The sequence below is a fragment of the Acyrthosiphon pisum genome, chromosome A2 (genome assembly GCF_005508785.2).
Source record: "Acyrthosiphon pisum isolate AL4f chromosome A2, pea_aphid_22Mar2018_4r6ur, whole genome shotgun sequence".
NCBI lineage: Eukaryota > Metazoa > Arthropoda > Insecta > Hemiptera > Aphididae > Acyrthosiphon > Acyrthosiphon pisum.
This window is the reverse complement of record NC_042495.1, coordinates 76,286,115-76,303,829: the sequence shown is the minus strand read 5'-3', so window position 1 is coordinate 76,303,829 and position 17,715 is coordinate 76,286,115. Positions and strand designations below refer to the sequence as shown.

General features: G+C 30.8%; 1 protein-coding gene across 1 annotated transcript in view; it reads left to right on the top strand.

The window, feature by feature from the left end:
- Window positions 1–1,174: 1,174 nt before the first annotated feature.
- The window catches only part of LOC100570947, a 109,118-nt gene continuing 92,577 nt past the window's right edge, over window positions 1,175–17,715 (top strand). The window contains exons 1-6 of the mRNA XM_016801557.2: window positions 1,175–1,285; window positions 9,606–9,676; window positions 14,152–14,342; window positions 14,455–14,578; window positions 14,687–14,804; window positions 17,509–17,670. Of these exons, the coding sequence (XP_016657046.1) occupies window positions 1,283–1,285; window positions 9,606–9,676; window positions 14,152–14,342; window positions 14,455–14,578; window positions 14,687–14,804; window positions 17,509–17,670 (669 nt within the window). The 5' untranslated portion in view covers window positions 1,175–1,282. The remainder of the gene's footprint in view (window positions 1,286–9,605; window positions 9,677–14,151; window positions 14,343–14,454; window positions 14,579–14,686; window positions 14,805–17,508; window positions 17,671–17,715) is intronic.

The following is a 17,715-nucleotide window of genomic DNA, read 5'->3' as shown; positions in this document are numbered from 1 at the left end:
ATATATTCCTTCTATCCGAAAAAGTTGAGCGTCGTTCAATCGTTCAAATACCTATCACTAATATTGCTTCAAGTCATTATATAATATATTTAGCTTCGGTATATCGGTTAGAATCCAAAATTAAAAGGATAGCTGACGTCCGGCGTACACCTAGAAAGCTAGAAATATACCTATTTGTGTGTTTACAGAATTCTTTCGATGCCTGCGTTATATATTATGGTACCTATAGACAATATAATATGGTGGATATTTAACAAACGGGTTATGTTTGCGGTCGCTGCGGTGACCGTTGATCTACGACTTGCTGCAGCATAATATGAGTTTGAGTGGTTTGGGCGATCCATCACCTATATATACAATATATTATATTGTGTCAAAGTAGCAGCTGTGCTGTGCGCATATCGTTATGATGTCCGTAATTTTTGAAATAAAATCATGAGTGTTCAAATATCTATAATTTCATATTGACATATTAATTTTTGTTCAATTTCTAAAGCTCATTAACCATAGTCGTAAATATGGTTAAAAATCTCGGGGGGAAACTATAAATATCAATTGATATTTTTAACATAATTTATTATACTTACGAGGAATTACATTAGGAAATATTTTAGGGGCTAAGCCTCTTATTAAGGCGGCTTAAGCCTCCACCCTTAATCTACTCCTATGGAATTAACTAATTGAGTAAGTACTTACTAATTATTGTTTACCATTTCTGAAATACTAATATGTAGTTGTCAGTAGGTATGTTTTCAAAATTTTATCAGAGGTTATATGACTATCGCCATGACCCTCGTATAATATATAATTCATGTTTCTATAATATGTTATTATTTTAAGGTTATCACTTATCAGTTATCACTAATTACTTTTAATGGTCGAATAAAATATTGCTGTAGATATCTAGTATTAATAAGTTATAAATAACATGTTATTGAGTGATGGGGATATCAATCGAGTTCGAGAAATTCGTCCGTGTTAAATAATAATCAGATCCTAGAACCAGAATTATAATTTAAATAGGTACTGAAAATACAACATTCATTAGTTTAACTTAAAATACTAAAATACTCCCAGGCGGTCGTGGATGCTGCACTATTACCAGGACCGGAAGAGGGTCTCCATAGGAGCAATTTGGGAATTTCAATTGGGGGGGGGGGGGGGGGGACAAACATTTTTTAAGTGCAATATTGCCATTATTGCCATAATTGCCATTCGGAATTGGTTCGACGTCGATCATCGATCAAATTTGGCGAGCAATATACGCTATGCAGGTGGCTATATGGTAATAAACTAATAAATAATAATAGTGCTTCCAGCATGACGGTGATAGGTTTGGGGAAGGAGAGGTAAGCAAGTTTTTTGAAGATTCTTAGAAACGATAAGATAAACTAAATACTAAATCGAAAAAAAAATAACTGTCAATATATACGACAGAATAAAAAAATGTCAGATCAATTTTGAAAACGAGATTTATTATAGGTAACCTTTACAATTTTAAACATTATAATGAAATATCTTATTTTAAGTAATAACATTTTTTTATTTTTCGTTATAATCATGATGGGGTGTGATGGCAAATTTGGCTGTTGGGGGACTAAGTCCCCCTAGTCCCTTTCCATACTTTGTCACCTGGTTGGTACATTGCATCCCCTACTAAATGCGTCCCAGTGCAGAATAGGGAGCTTTTTTGCATACTGTTGTTACTGCATTAGTGCATTCTAATATAATATAGAATTGCCTATATGTTCAGGTATGTGCAGGGACGGATTGGAATTTTGGACCAGCCCGGGAAAATACTTTTTTACCGACCCATTATTTGTTGGGAGATTGGGGGAAACTGGCAAGTGTACCATATACTGAAGATAGTAATTTTTTTAGTATTTTAAAGGGTAGTCTACTGTAATCAGTGTTATTATAAAATCAACCTTTAACAATAAAATGTCATAATAAAAATAATAATAATGGAATAACAATAGTATTACCTACATATAAATGTTACATAATGAAATGTTAGTAATTTTATATTTTATATTATCAGTTTTTTTTTTGTATATTTTTCTATGTGATCCTTATTATTTATTGCTTTTATTGTAAACAGAATAAATATATTCAAAAAAAATAAAAAATAAAAATATCAGTTTTACTGTATTGATATAAAAAAAATAACGAAAATTGAATTACAATATATTATTCAATTGTATTTTTGATACCATTTAAAAGTAACGCATATTATGCGTGAGTTTGATAAATCCTTGTACTAAATTTTGATTTTGAGTGAATTTAGTCAGCTTAAAACAAATACAAGCAAGTATTGCTATCGTTACTCTAAAAATAAATCTATAATTATTATACTAGGATGGGTATTAATGAGTTAAAAAGTTTAAGTTAAGTTAAAAACTGAGTTAAAAGAAAAACATTAATTTGACCAGCCTTGTTATTAAATCGACCACGTTTTTCACCACGTCCGACTGCCCCGCGCGTTCGATTCTCGCTCACTCAGACTGATGGAAAATGTTACACATTACAATACTCACGAACGGGAAACCGCGATAATTTCCGCGTCGTTGGTTAGTCGGTTCGACGAAAACGCGGTCGCTGCCGGCCTGGTTTTCCGTGCACCATTCGATTTTTGATCAAACCGTTTTCGCGTCGTCGTTCGCGAGTGTGTGATTTGTTGTGCAGCGCGAACTGCGAAGATGACAAACTTTATCGGTGAAACGAGTCCATGAAATGTTATACTTAATTGTATTTGTGAGCCTATATCGTCACTTCTGGTCCACGTCACCGCCATTTGCCGAGGATTTGTCGAATATTGTTAAGGTAGGTAAGACGCACATCGGCAATCACTCGTGTGTATTATACCTATCTCGTATATTATTTACCTCTGGTTCCTCGCACTACAATGTCTTTCTGCTATACGACCGCTTTTTACAATATTTATTGTAGTTGCCCATAATGTATATATAGTGCGTGAAATACAGTCGGACTCAGTTAAGCCGAATTTGAAGGAATCGGTCAAAAAGTACGAGCTATCCAACGATAATACAATAATAGCAAATTCTAGGGACCGGGTAAAAGGTTCGAGGTATTGAAGATTTGTAGCCAAAAAAGTTCGAGTTAACCAAGTTCAACTGTAAAACCACGTTTACAAAGTCCTCGTAAATTCCGTATAAAAAATGATGTTTAAATATTTTCTGTTTTAAATATATTAGTATTAATTATACTAAATATATTTAGTATACCTATATACTTGAGGTAGCATCTAAAAAATTCAAAAATTTGAATTTGAATAATCAAATTGTTTGATCGTGACAAGTGCAGAGTTGAGTAGGTACATTTAAATTTAACCCTCTATAGGTACGTATTTACCCAGGGGTGGCAAGATACTCATTTACACGCGATCGTTTTATAAAAGTTCGTAATTATTAAATATTTTCATTTATGTATTATATTTTTTTTTAAACGTGTATAGGTGTGTAAAATTTGACGCCTTGTTTTATAAAGAGGAAAGCCGTAAGACAGTATGGTTGTAGCACTGCAAATGTATTAAGATTAATAATATTATATTATGTAGAGAGTAGGTAGGTACGCGTATTTTTTGTTATTCGTACCGCAGCGCGATGTACTCAGCGCATACAATTTTTTCTTTCATCTGCGGCAATCGTGCGGTTTTCGTGGCTATATATAGGTAAGTCCTAGTTAAGTCCTCAATGGTCGCGTATATGTATACTCATTGCGAAAAACTCGGTATTGCGGAGGAGATATTATAATATTACGATTTCGATCGAAACAACTCGTTCGTGCCTAAAAATTAAACCGCGCTCGAATATCGCGCATATAGAACCTCATGCTTTCACAACTATACGACGTTTTATTTTTTAAAAGTATAATATCTCGTATTGTTTAAAACAAAATCGACCGTTTATTTTTTTTGTCAAAACACTGTTAAGTATATTGTGTCGTGCTATTATTTAAATACATCACATCTCGTTTTAGTGGTTATTAATTTTCTTTTTCTGAATATCGATTCGTAATAAATAATAATCTAATATTAAAAATTAACATGATTATTTTATTTTAGTATAATATGCATGATAGATAGTAAGTGAGATAGAGTATGTGATTGTACTAGAAAATCGTCAAGCTGCACTCCGTCGTTTTTCGGTTGCCTTGTTATCATTATTATTAATACTAAATGCAAATACATTTATAATTAAAATAAGCGGAATAAAGAAAGACGACTGGCAGACGTAGATATAGTGCGTTAAAATCGCACTCCTTTTCGTCAAATCGTATAATTATTGGTATTGACTGTTACACTTGAGTGTATTATTATATTTTCGCTCGTTTCCCATTACTCGGCGTTATTTACGTGTATACTGATATACTTGCAATTAGGCTGCACTTGCCACGTAGTCTAAGCAAAGTAGGTACTACAATTTACATTTTAAACGTAATCACATAATTATAGTTTTATCTGTGCTGTAGAATATTATAGTATTTTAGTCTTTTAGACGATATTATATTGCAATTTGCAACTGTATATTTTATGAAAACCAATAAATGTAATATGTCACTGCACTCTTGCAGCAAAATTGTTTCCCATTAATAATGCGTAATTCGACTAGAAGCACTCACATGATACTATTATGCATAGACCTATAAATTTAGTTACATAGTAACTTAGTTTAAACTATGTTATTATGTATATTCCTATGCTCTTATGCTTTTACTCGATATTATTTTATTTTCATTGTTGTAAAACACTTGTTATTCCATAGTTATCGATAAACAAATATTGGTCGAAATTAACTTCTCGTGGAAAACGTTGAAATTATATGTATTATGTTTCACCCGCCTATTTACGCTACAAGCGTTTCACAATAATAATAATCTGTCACTCCTTATCTCATCGATGCCTTTTTAAATATCTCAAGCGACCGTGGCAATTCCATTCAATAATAGTGTTTAGCTTAAAGTTGTATAATTGTGTCGTCCTGCGAAAGTCTGTATATACATATAAGTCAGTTATCTATAAACTTAATATTATGATAATATGTGTGCGTCGTATACCTAATCAGGTATTATATAGTTAGTTTTTTATACTTGAGTAGTTCAGCACGGTTTTTGCTGTTGCAATGTGTTTTACAAAAGGTTTTTAGCTTGTGGATTATTAGATCATACCTATATTGTATTTATTTCTCTGAACATGTTTAATATTGATGCAGTATTAGGTATAAACAAATATTTATAAACAAAATATATGTTTTGGTGCAATGAAACGCACTGTCGAATTGTCTATAGTACATACTATAAGAATTCAATTTTCAAATGAGATAATTCACTGAATAATAATTAGATAGGTATACAATATTATACTTTTAATATTTCATATGCCGCTCGCACACCAATATTTTTGTTACAGCATTGAGCACTTACATAGTTTAACGTTTCAAAATGATTACATTATTATTATTATATTGACATTAAACGTTACAAATCGCATATGGTTATCGTTTTAAGCGTTTTCGATTTTTGCGTGATCATCGCCCTTCACATAATACGTAGATTTATTCATATCATTGTTATGTATATATTATTATTAGTATAATAAGAGGCATTCGAAATCTATCAAAACATATTCATAATTTATCCTCATTCAACAGAGTTTCTCGCACTTCATATTATAATATATTGTATGTCTGTGTCCGAGTTCTCGGCAACAGGAGCGTTATAGCGTTATAAATTATACAATTGCTTTGTAGGTATAGGTACATGTCTGCTACAATATAGTGTAGAGTCTCTAAACCGATTTCTAGAAATTTAATATCATTTAAATTGTAAATAATAATAGAAATAATAGTTTATTTTTATGTATTTATAATTATTATACTAACTGAACCCGTGCACTTAGTTGCCCATAAAAAATAGCAACTCTTAAAAATATTTTGATTATTCAACTCCTTTTGGGTGTAACTTACTGCAGTAAGTACAACTCAGCCACCCTGGTAGGCAATCCGACTACGTCAAACAAATGGCAACTCTTTCACCTTGGTAGGCAATGTTCAATAATTTTATTTGATGAAAGCTTGTACCTCTGATCTGCCCGAATAACCAATAATAAATAAATACTAATTTCTACTGAAGACTATAACCAATGGCAGCTATTAATAAATAAAAATAAAATTTCCAATTTCCATCGTGAACCTCAATGTCACTGTTTGAGTACCTCTTTAAAATGCAAATTTCGGCATAAATGTTTTCTGGCAGGGGGTGAGGGTGTTGGAAAAAGCGGAGACATCCGCATCAAGAGTTGTATTAGAAAATTCCAATCACCCCATGCCTATCACTAGCTCGTGCTTTCTATAAAGAAAAAATAATTAGATATATTATTATATTTGAACTACGCGCGGTGATCGTGCGATCTGGCTCCAAAGATTGACGGAGCTTCGGATACGTGGTATTATACACCGATGAGTATAATATATAATGGTAGTATATGTTAAAGTTTTAAGCTAAGAGTTTAGGAATCTAACAACCAAATACAAAATTGGTTAAACCGCAAATAATTTGAATATTTTCAAATATATACTATAATTAGGTATATTATAAAATATAATACTATACAACAGTATTATTGCTTATAAGACATATTTTAGTAGCGAAGAATATCTAATCATCACCATATCTTTTCATTGTTTTTGTATTGACAAATTTTTCAGGTACCTACCTACCTACCTACGTATTTATACGTGTGGGTTCGTGTGCACAGTGCTTAACGATTATATATATTATTATACTATTCACATTTTAAATACGTTTTAAATAGTTTGTCTTAGTTAAGGAGTATATTAATTATTCACGCCTGCCGTACAGATGGTAACATATCATCCCACGCCTTTCGTATACATATTATTATCATGTGTGTCTAAGCATGCTCTGCGTACGTTAACAGTGTGATAGTGAAGCTATTACTAAATGAAATTATTTTATTATAATATATTAACAATATTATATTCCTACTTTATCATTATTTTTGTGTTTGCATCTGTTTAAGCAAAACAATGTAATATAATAACGGACTTGTGTTTAATAAATGCACATTGTAACTTGTTTTTAACTCGTATTCTTAAGGTAGGTATTCCTATTGGTAATGTCTAAACGTTTATTGAATTGTCAATGTAGTCCAGTGGAAAATTAATGATTTTTCTTTTTGGATTTGATGATCAAAAATTAATATCCCCTGTCTCTGTACTTTAAGATTGACCTAAAACTGTTTATTTGAAGAAAAAAATAAATATTTAAACTTAAATAAAATATTTCTCTATACGATAAAAACCTTTTTACCTAAGGTCTAAAAATACTAGAATAATAATAAATGTACCTATACATGTTTCGTTGTTTACGAGTGTGTATCATGGATACAAAATGTATATTTATTAAATTAATTATTAAAACATAAAAAAAAGGCTCTGAGGGTGGTATATACGTACCTATCTATATATCTATACATGACTGTGGTCATTCTTCCCCCTCACGTCAAAAATTTCCACTGCGTGATTCAACGTTTCGATTTAGTTTCTTCTGCAGATTTGTGTTTATGGACTTCTGAAATAGTGAAACATATTATAATGGAGTAGTCATTTGAAAGTGTATCATATCATACCTAGTTAAGGTATACTTAGCCATATGGCATTAGGCAGTAAATATAGTACCTTAAAATACGTATATCTACGCATTTGTATATTATTGTACAATATGAGATCGATATTCGATACTTAAGCTATCTCGTTCGTAAATACCCCCAAGTATATTATAATAATATCGTATATTTATTAGGTATTTACTAATGTACTATATATCTGCGTGCAGTATATACCTACTTTTAAGTTTTGTAATATCGATAAAGTCTCGGTAAATCGTCGCGTAAGCTGTTGTTGTCCCCCACAAGATGCTTGCAGCGCAAACAACGAACCCCATTATACCGATTACCGGGGCGGTCGTGTAAATGTGACTGTATTTTAGAAGACGATGGGTGGTTGGTAGGGCTGATGGGTGTACACAGCATATTATACTATATCGCTTTACAAGCTGCGAGCGTATAAAGAGGTGTATATTATGTAAGCGTAGCGGCTGCACGATAAACAGACCGTTAAAAGTTATTACTTAGGTATTAGAAATAATTATATCCTATGTATTTTATACGCCGTTCGCTATAGGAGGGCATATAGTATATCTAATCAAGGGCCGCTATATACCTATGTATTATACATGTAAACATGCGAGGTCTATAAATGACGTCATCGCGATGAGGGTGATATTGCGTGGAGAATGAATGAAAAATTCATATTAATTATATAGATCTAGCTAACAACCAGGTGAGTGACACAGGAAATCGTGGTAATATATTATAGCCTTATCCGCGTGAATTAATTAAAAAACAAATTTTGTTTTATTTTGTCTGTGATAGGCTTATCAGTAGGTGTACCTATATATTTTGTTATTATCGTATTGTTGTTTTGATGTTTCGTCAAAAATGTAAACCGAAATCATCACGTAAGTAAAGAGTTGGCAATATTTTACTATACCTATGTAAATCATAATTGTTTTAAGAAAATCAAAGGTATTCGTTTAGTATGTGACCTACCCAAAGCGACCGTGTGACCTATCGTATTGTGTATTCGTTTAGTATTTTTCGTTTAATCAAATAACATCTGAATATATTACATCTTAAAATACTTATAACTATACTATAACTATACTTATACTATAAATTGTCAAGCCATTATTGTACAGTGTACACCATATTTTATTATTAGGTAATAAATATTAATATTAAAATTATCTTTTATTAATATAATGTTACTTGTTAGTCTATAATGGTCATCATTTAATTGCATTATTTATTTTGAAATAATATTTGTTTGGACTTTTAACTTGATGTAGAAAATATGATGATTTTGAATGGACTTCGTGTTGTTGTCACTTCGAGATAGAAATTTTCATCGTATACCTATATATTATATTTATGACCGTTACCTAAAAAATATAGGTACTGTATACCAATATATTTTTACGAATATAATAAAATAGTAACCACCAAGATTACTCTTTACTTATATACTTGTAGTATCAGTCAGATATCGTATTTTGAAGAGTTATGATGGAGTGCGCCTTGACAATACGTTCTTTTATATTATATATATGTGCGCCGTTCACATCGGGAAAAACGCATTTTGATGATAAATATTTTAGCTTGATTAAAAGTAAATTTTACCAGTCGAATCGCTGAAATCACTTTAAAAAATGAAAATGACACTCGCATATAGGCGCCGAGGATGCCGACTCACTATACATTCTTATTTTTATATTCGTTTTATAAGACAACTGGGGCGTGTCGTTTTGTCTTTTCAGTGTGCTTATAGATTAAGATTTGTCATTCCCTCTGGCGGACGATTATATCCGTAATTTTTTTTTTCAAACCCTTTGTGTGGTGGGCATATGCGATGGTTGTCTTTTGTATAGTATTGTTTCATGCATGATGATGATGTGTGCTGGGACGAATAATATTAATGTGCGTATATGCTTTATGTGTGTTTTAGTACCGATGTCGAACAATCAAAACCAACAAGACGACACCTCGATCATTGAAAACCAAAAACTGTCAACACAGGTAACATATAATATAATGTACTATATATATTAGAAATATCTAAACGATTCCATCAGAACACTGTTGTGCATATAAATTATGCGTAAACACTACACCTTCAATTCTAATATTATGTATATTATACACGTGCCAGATGATTTGAATATTACAACGTTGAATTACGTTAACATCGCAGGGTGATTCACCCCCATTTTATTCTTTATAATTAAATATGCGTTTATGCAAATTCTTATTTTTGAAATATTTGAGTATACTTATAAAGGCCGTATTTCGATTATATATTACCATTATGGCGTTATAATATAATATACGAGCATGAGACTGCAGTGGAGCACTTTTGCAACTTGCTGGCTTATTAATATATTATTATATAAGATTATATTCTGCTATTATATATCATTCTTAATACAAAACACTATTCTTTAGTAGGACTAATTGAAATCGAATAAATGCAGAAAATATTAATTTGGATTTAATTTTACTGTTGGCATTTTACATTTCCCATCATTTCGTGAGATATCAAATATCAAAATGTTAGACGAAAGGTTACAAAGTAGGTATACACTGTAATGTGAAATAATAATGAAAATACTGCAACTATAGTATGGTAATTTAATATTACATATATTATGGTGTGTAAGCAAAGCGACATGTCTGTGACCACAAAATATCATTTTCTCTGTGTCTCTTGCTATCGTGTACTAAGTACTTACACAGTTACACAGTTGCACAAATTATTTCTATAGATACATACCTACTTGTGTCTTGAGTGTATAACCTATAGTGGGATTGTCTACTTATATAATTAGAGAAGCGATTTCATTCATCGTCACGATAACGTTACAAATAATTAATTTTTTTAAATAATAATACAACTAAATGATCTATACAACATACCAAATATTTAGGCGCATAATATTTATTATATTATAAATTATTTTTTCAATATTGTTGTACAAGAACATTTGTTGGTACGGTTATAACGATGAGAGTGTGGAGAATTAAAAACTTATAATTTCAATTTCTCTAAATGGTAATTAACAGAGTATTTATATGTAAATATAGGTATAATGGAAAATTATGTAGATTGTTATAAAACCGAACTAGTTATAAATTAATCGTATATATGAGATTGATTAGAATATTAGATACGCGTATGCAAATGCATTTCAACGTGAACAGTAGATAGGATCTACTCGATCTAGGTACCTACTTTGAACATATTTCAAACACAGCGTATAACAGAGAAAACAGATTATTAAAAATTAAAATAAGTGAAGGTGAATGTAAAGTGTAAGCTGGTATTTAGGCATATAGAGGTGTCTAGAGTATAGTCTGGAATGCACGAATGCGATTAACTGTTAAGAGATAAATAGATACTATTAATGTATTATAATATACGTATGTACCTATATAGATTGTTAGGTATAGGGACAAGTGGTGTTTTTATATAAACACTCGAAATGAAATATTTGAATATCATCATCATATAAAATATTAGGTACACGGTACATTTTACTTCAATGCTGTAAAATAATATCGAATTGAAGTGCGTTATTTATATCCGAGTAGTTGGAGTACACGTCATGAATAAATAATAATACTATACTGAAAAGTCGAGGACCTATATTATTATTACTAGTCCAATCAAAACGAATTCATTGTTTATAACAATAATTTAAAGAACTTCAAAATTATAAGTAAAATAATTTTTAATAACGATTAGAATAATGAGTGTGTAATGTGGTATGGTGTCAATTACAAATAGTTTAAACACAATTAAATTCACGATAAACGATCGCACTTGGTCAATTAATTATTTTGGAGACCTTGTTCTACGTCAGTGTCTCGCAATCATGTGTAGGTATACGGTATGATCTAACGAATAATATTTTAAACACAAATTTTCTATATTATTTACTGTAGGTAGATAATACCTACCTACCTACACAGCGAAACTTTTATTTTTTTTCTTGACGTAACCCAAATTTATTTTCACTAAATCTCTGCAAATAGATCCACGAGTCTTGACCTACATTATAATAGCTGATTACTAGGTTTGCTGTGTGTAATAACATTGCAGTATTAATAATCGCGAGTACCTATAGTTAAGTAGTATACGTTGAAAATTGAGAACAATCTAGAAACTAGAAAGCATAGGAACGCGATGCACTTTTGCCTACACCGTGTATTAATTATACTATAATATGCACTGCACAATGCGGATTACAGTTGTGGTGCAGTGTTGCATATCGTGTGCGACGATAGTTCGCCGCGTTGACGTCCGAAGGCCGACATCAGCGTCAAAATTTTGACGGGTCACCTCGATCGGCGCGTGATGACCGGTCATCTTCGTTGTACGCTCAATTGTTGCTAAAACCAATTTTATTCGACGCTGCAATCGCTGGCCCTGTTGACGTGGTGGGAAAAACGGGACGACGCCGTTCATTGTGTCGGGACGGGTTGGTTCTTCCGATTGGTCGTCAGTCGACACGAACTAGGTATATTAATGTGTGTGAGATTATTATAGAATACGAAACTATTCGCGTACCTATAATAGGTATAGGTAGGATGCAGTGCGTATCACAACTTTTGTCCTTGTACACACCCGTCTCCTCCTTGTACGACTCCTCAACCTTAACATTTTTTATTGGAGGAAGTATAATATTATAGGGATTTGACTTTTATATAATATCCACACAAAGGTTAGGTTAGGAACGTTCAGATTTTTGAAAAAAAAAACGAAAATGATTATTTCTTTTCATTTAGGTAAACCGAAAAATACGTACCATACGATTGTATAATATTATCTAATCTCAGTTATAATATAAACGTCTGCACCTTTAGCATTAAAACATTGAACATACGAATCAAATAATGAATAATGGTTATTACGGATTTTTTTCAATCAATTAAATGTGTATAGGTATTAAATGAAACATTTTAATTTTGACTACCAGCGTATAGAGATCAGCGTTTAAATCAAACACGGTAAAATTATTTGACTGTTAAAAAAAATTATTTATTCTTATGAGTACATCGCGATACGCAATTGGCGTAAAAACAGGAAGTCTAAGTGTCTGAGCACCCTAAATTATACGTGGTGTGGCGGTTAACTATTAATAATCGATACCTTCTGTATAATATAATACCTATTATAGTGGTTGCTATATTATAACATGGTATGTTATTCAATGTTATCGGATCTGGTGATGTGTGTAAAATGTAAAAATATTAAAATATTAAATGGTTGACTGCAGTGTCACCCCCGAAAAATTAAAAACGATAGGAAAATGTTTTGGTCAGTGGGTTATCATCGGCTCTTCCGCTGGCTCGTGACGCGATCCGTTTAAAAACACGTCTTGAAAAGAATTTGTCTCGCGTGTCGCTGGGAACGAATCATTTCTATTCTAAAAGTGTGTGTTACGTCTGTATAGAGAACGGTCGCGCTTCTCACATTGCGAAATAATGCGACGGGCACTTAAATGTTTTCCGTGGAAGTTTCAAGGTCTGCATCGCAGCAAAGAACAAATGGCGCGCGGTGTAGGTGTCTCATAGTTCTTATTCTTGTTAAATGAAACGAAAAAAAAAGATTCATTATATTATTTCTGCTCGCAAAGACGCAAAATTATACTCTCGAAATCATAATTTATAGTTTTTTTTTTTTATTTGACATAAATTAATAGGTAAGTATAGTTTCTAAAGAATACCACGACCACGGTTGTTTGCGTTCGTTTATTAAGCCGTGCTCACATTACACCGTTGTTTCGTGTAGAGTTGAATGTATTCAATCTTTAGGTAACCGTATGTTACCAATATTTTGTTACTTAGGTACGTGTTAAATAAATATAATATACAGATAACCTATACGACATGAAACGGTGAAGTGTAAACCAGGCTCTAAGCAAAGTTTTGAGTTCTATATAATAGTCAATATACGTTCAGGTATAACCATATAGTGCAAATAGCAGGAGTGCATTGTATAACCTCCCTAACACAAAAAAAAAAAAAATTACCCGAATATTTTACACCACATTGGATTAGGTATATGAAAAAATGTTTATCTCAACATCAAAATACTATTTGCACCTATGTCGCAGCCGGTAGCACGTTACCTACAAGTTTTACAAATGTAATGCTAGTTTCTACTTATATGACGCAACGATCCAGTATATATTTTATAAACCCGGATTTATAGAGGTAGTCGTCTTCTTCATGACTATAATACGTCTTCCTTGGACTTTTAGTACCAATGACTATACTATGCTGATTTTACTACAGATTATAAGAAAACCTGCGATTTTACGTTGATCAGGATAACGATAGTATTATATGAGTGTCGGTTGGATACATTTTTACGACGTCGCTGAAAAGTCACCCCGGTGAAATCGACTTGATAATGATGATCCACGACTGTGAAATGAATTGTATACTTCGTAATAATTAAATAATGTTGTTGTTATTGACATTTTCAGATCGGAGGAACGTCAATACTGTTGGAACTGCAATAGTCGAATAAGTCCTCGATGCGGCCGACGGCTGAGCAGGCACTTGGCCCGCTCTGTTTCGGTGCCTCCAACGAGGAACGTCCATAAATCAGTGCCATGTATAATTAGATCTAAGTCAATGCCATACCGCGAAAAGGACACTAGAAAAATGCCAACGAGTAAGTCGTGTATACGTGTGTACATGTAGACTATGTAGACCATGTAGTTCAAAACCGTTTGGACATAATGTAGGTAATGATTTTCATTCGTTTGTTTTTTTTATGTACACAGACTTCGAAAATTCTTCGATCAAGACCTGTTTCTCATTATCGTCGCTGCACCCCTCTACGGCCAATGTAGAGGATGGACAGCAAGCGGCGCAGAGACCGTACAACAGCCTTACCAAAAAAATCAAGTAATTATATTTAATTATAAAACAATATAATATAATATACACGATTATGATGTATTATATATTCTACAAATTAATTTTGCAAAAATCTAAAACGTATAAATGTCTTAGGAAAAATGAGACCACGAATCAGGATTGTTGGAGAGGTGATAGTAGTTACGAGTTCTTGTCCAGTCTGAGGACAAGTTATCAGTATCTAATGGACAACAACTTGATCGAAAGTTGCAGAGTAAGCAACATAATGCGTATTTTACTATACATTTTAATAATTTGTTAAGTCTATGAATAAAAATAAATAAATTAGTTACAATAGATAATTATAAAATAAACTTATGTTCTATTCATTTAATTCAAAAACCAACTGAATTATAATTCGTAATTTTTATTGATATGTATTATTTAGCCACTTTATAAAATACAAACTTCTGAAGTTAATATTATTTTTATATTTTAGCTACATTTATTTTTTGAAAAATGTATTATACTTACCTAATACCTATGATATAGACATATATTATATGCCTATGTTTCAGTAAATACTCGAAATCAATTCAAGTTATAATTTACTAGCTTACTAGTATAAGCAGGGGTGGATAGGTAGTATTTATGTTACAGGGAAATATTTGAAGGAGCCACCAAACTGAAAAAAAATTGGTCACTTCGCTCGCATAGATATTCAATCTAACACCTTTACCTATAAATAAAATGTTTCGTGTGAAAATGTATTTTTAGTTTGGTGAGGGGCTGGGGAAACGGCATAAGAGGAAATAACATTTATAATAAAAATTAATTATTATTATTATTTATTTAATATAAAAATTTTAATTCTTGACTTGTCGTGCTATTATTATATTGTTGAAAATAACAGTAAGTAATAATAATTTATATAAATTTAAACTATTTCTATTTGGTGAATATTTTATTCTACAAAAAAACAAAGTGTAGACCCGAGTGGGCCCCCCAACATAAACATAGACGGGGGCCCACAGGGGAAATCCCTTTTTCCCTATGGGCCTATCAACCCCTGAGTATAAGAACGTGGTTTTTCACTAGTCATAGTAGCTATCAATAGATACCTACTTAGTTTTTACTAATATATTACCTAAGAAAGAATCCAAAATATTATATTTCCTATTTCATTTTTGTAGTTTGTATTGAATTTTTAATTGAAAACTAGTGTTTTCGATGCATGTTTGTTGTTTCGTCATATTTGTTTATTTTATTTTAATGATAGCCAAACTAAATGTCAATAAATTCATTAATAAATGTTTTCTTTACGTCAAAAAGCTTGAAAATTTAATTACAAGTCTCTTAATGTGTTATAAAAATAGTAGTTGAAAAATATTAAAAATACGTAATCACAATTTTTTTTATAAGCATTAAAGTTTGAGTTCATAAAAATTCATAAAAAATTTTCTTTTTAAATCTTGGATTACATATTAGTATTACAAAACTCCTCATAAGTTTAACAACATTAATAAAAAAAAAAAAAGTTAAATTAAATTTTAATGAGCGTTTTAAGTTTTACAACATTCACTCGATTTCTCATGTTGCGATTTTGTTATTTTGTTGTAATTCAAAAACGAATAACTGTAGACACTTGAAACTTACACTATATGTTTATTATATCATTTTCTATACTTGTTAAAATGTTTACAATATTTTGAGTCGTTTCGTTGTTTACGGACATTTTCAATTTTCGATTTTTTTACTTTTTTTTTCTATAAATGTCAATAAATTGTATTCGTTGGGTCAAAATGCTTGAAAACTTAATACAAGGCTCCTCACACATTATAACAATACCAGTTTAAAATACTTTGGCAAAAGTTTTTTTTATAAGTATTTGAAGTTCAAATGTCAACAAAATTTCTCATATTGAAAATTATAAAATATTCAAATTTTATAGCTGTGGATTGAAAATTTAAAACAAAGGTGCACGTAAGTAGTTAATTATGTAACCAAAAAATCTAAAAAATATACATAAATCCAGTATTTTTTATAGTTATTTTGAGTTAAAATTTGGACGAAATTACAAATTAAATAACCAAGAACAACGAGTTTAATTATTTTTTTGTAATGTTATAATATTAATTCAACTTACCAGGTACCGTATTAATAATAAGTTATAACAATATAAATAATATATTATAAAATATCCTAGACTGACATTCTCTGTTCAGAATCGTTTATCGTATACAATGGTTTTATGTAATTTAATTCAAATTTAATACCATCTATTACAGTGACCCATTTGTAACCTATTGTACAGTAGAGATCGCTCTTAAATTTACCTATTTTTATTTTATATTGAGAACTATGGTAAATTACTTCAATAAATAAAAATATAATGTCTTTAGTGTGTTAGGGTAAACAGATATATTTTAAATTAATGAAATTTACGTTAATTACCTTTTATTGATGACTATTAAGTTAATAAAATATCAATAGTTTGGGTTTTATTAAATGTTTTAGTAAAAACTTGTGGAGAAAAACTCAAACACTTTATTGTACCTAAAAATGTAGGTACTTAAAAGTTAAATTGACTGGCAAATAATTTTAAAGTTAACACTAATAATGAGACCAAGGGGAAAAGTTCATAAGAGTTGGTTATATAGGGTGAGAAATGATATCTAAGATATTGACGAGTCAATACAAATAGATAATGCAATGGCTTGTAATGAATGGAGAAGTTTGGTAGAAGCGTGTAAAAGATCTTAAAACACTGAAAAAAAATAAATAGTTTTGAATGTTTTTGAATATTTACTAGAAGTTTTACTATACATCATACAAATTGCCAATAAAATATAAAATAATAATAAGTAAATAAAAAAATTATTATTTTCAATTTAAGGCTGTATATTTTTTTTGTATTTTGTGGATATAAATATTTACATGTTATCTACAATTGGTTAATTTATATTATTTATTTACAGGAAGTTGGATGTGACCTTAACAATTCTTCACCGATTCAGGAATGGAATGTTGAACGATTAAATATCTACATCAAAGAGTTAGAAAAAAGTTTTTGTTCAGGCTCTGAATCAAAACCCAATAGTTGCAATTTGACAGAAAATGTATTATCACCTAAAAGACTGGTATGATTTAAAGGAATTCATTAAGATTAAAGTACATATCAAATT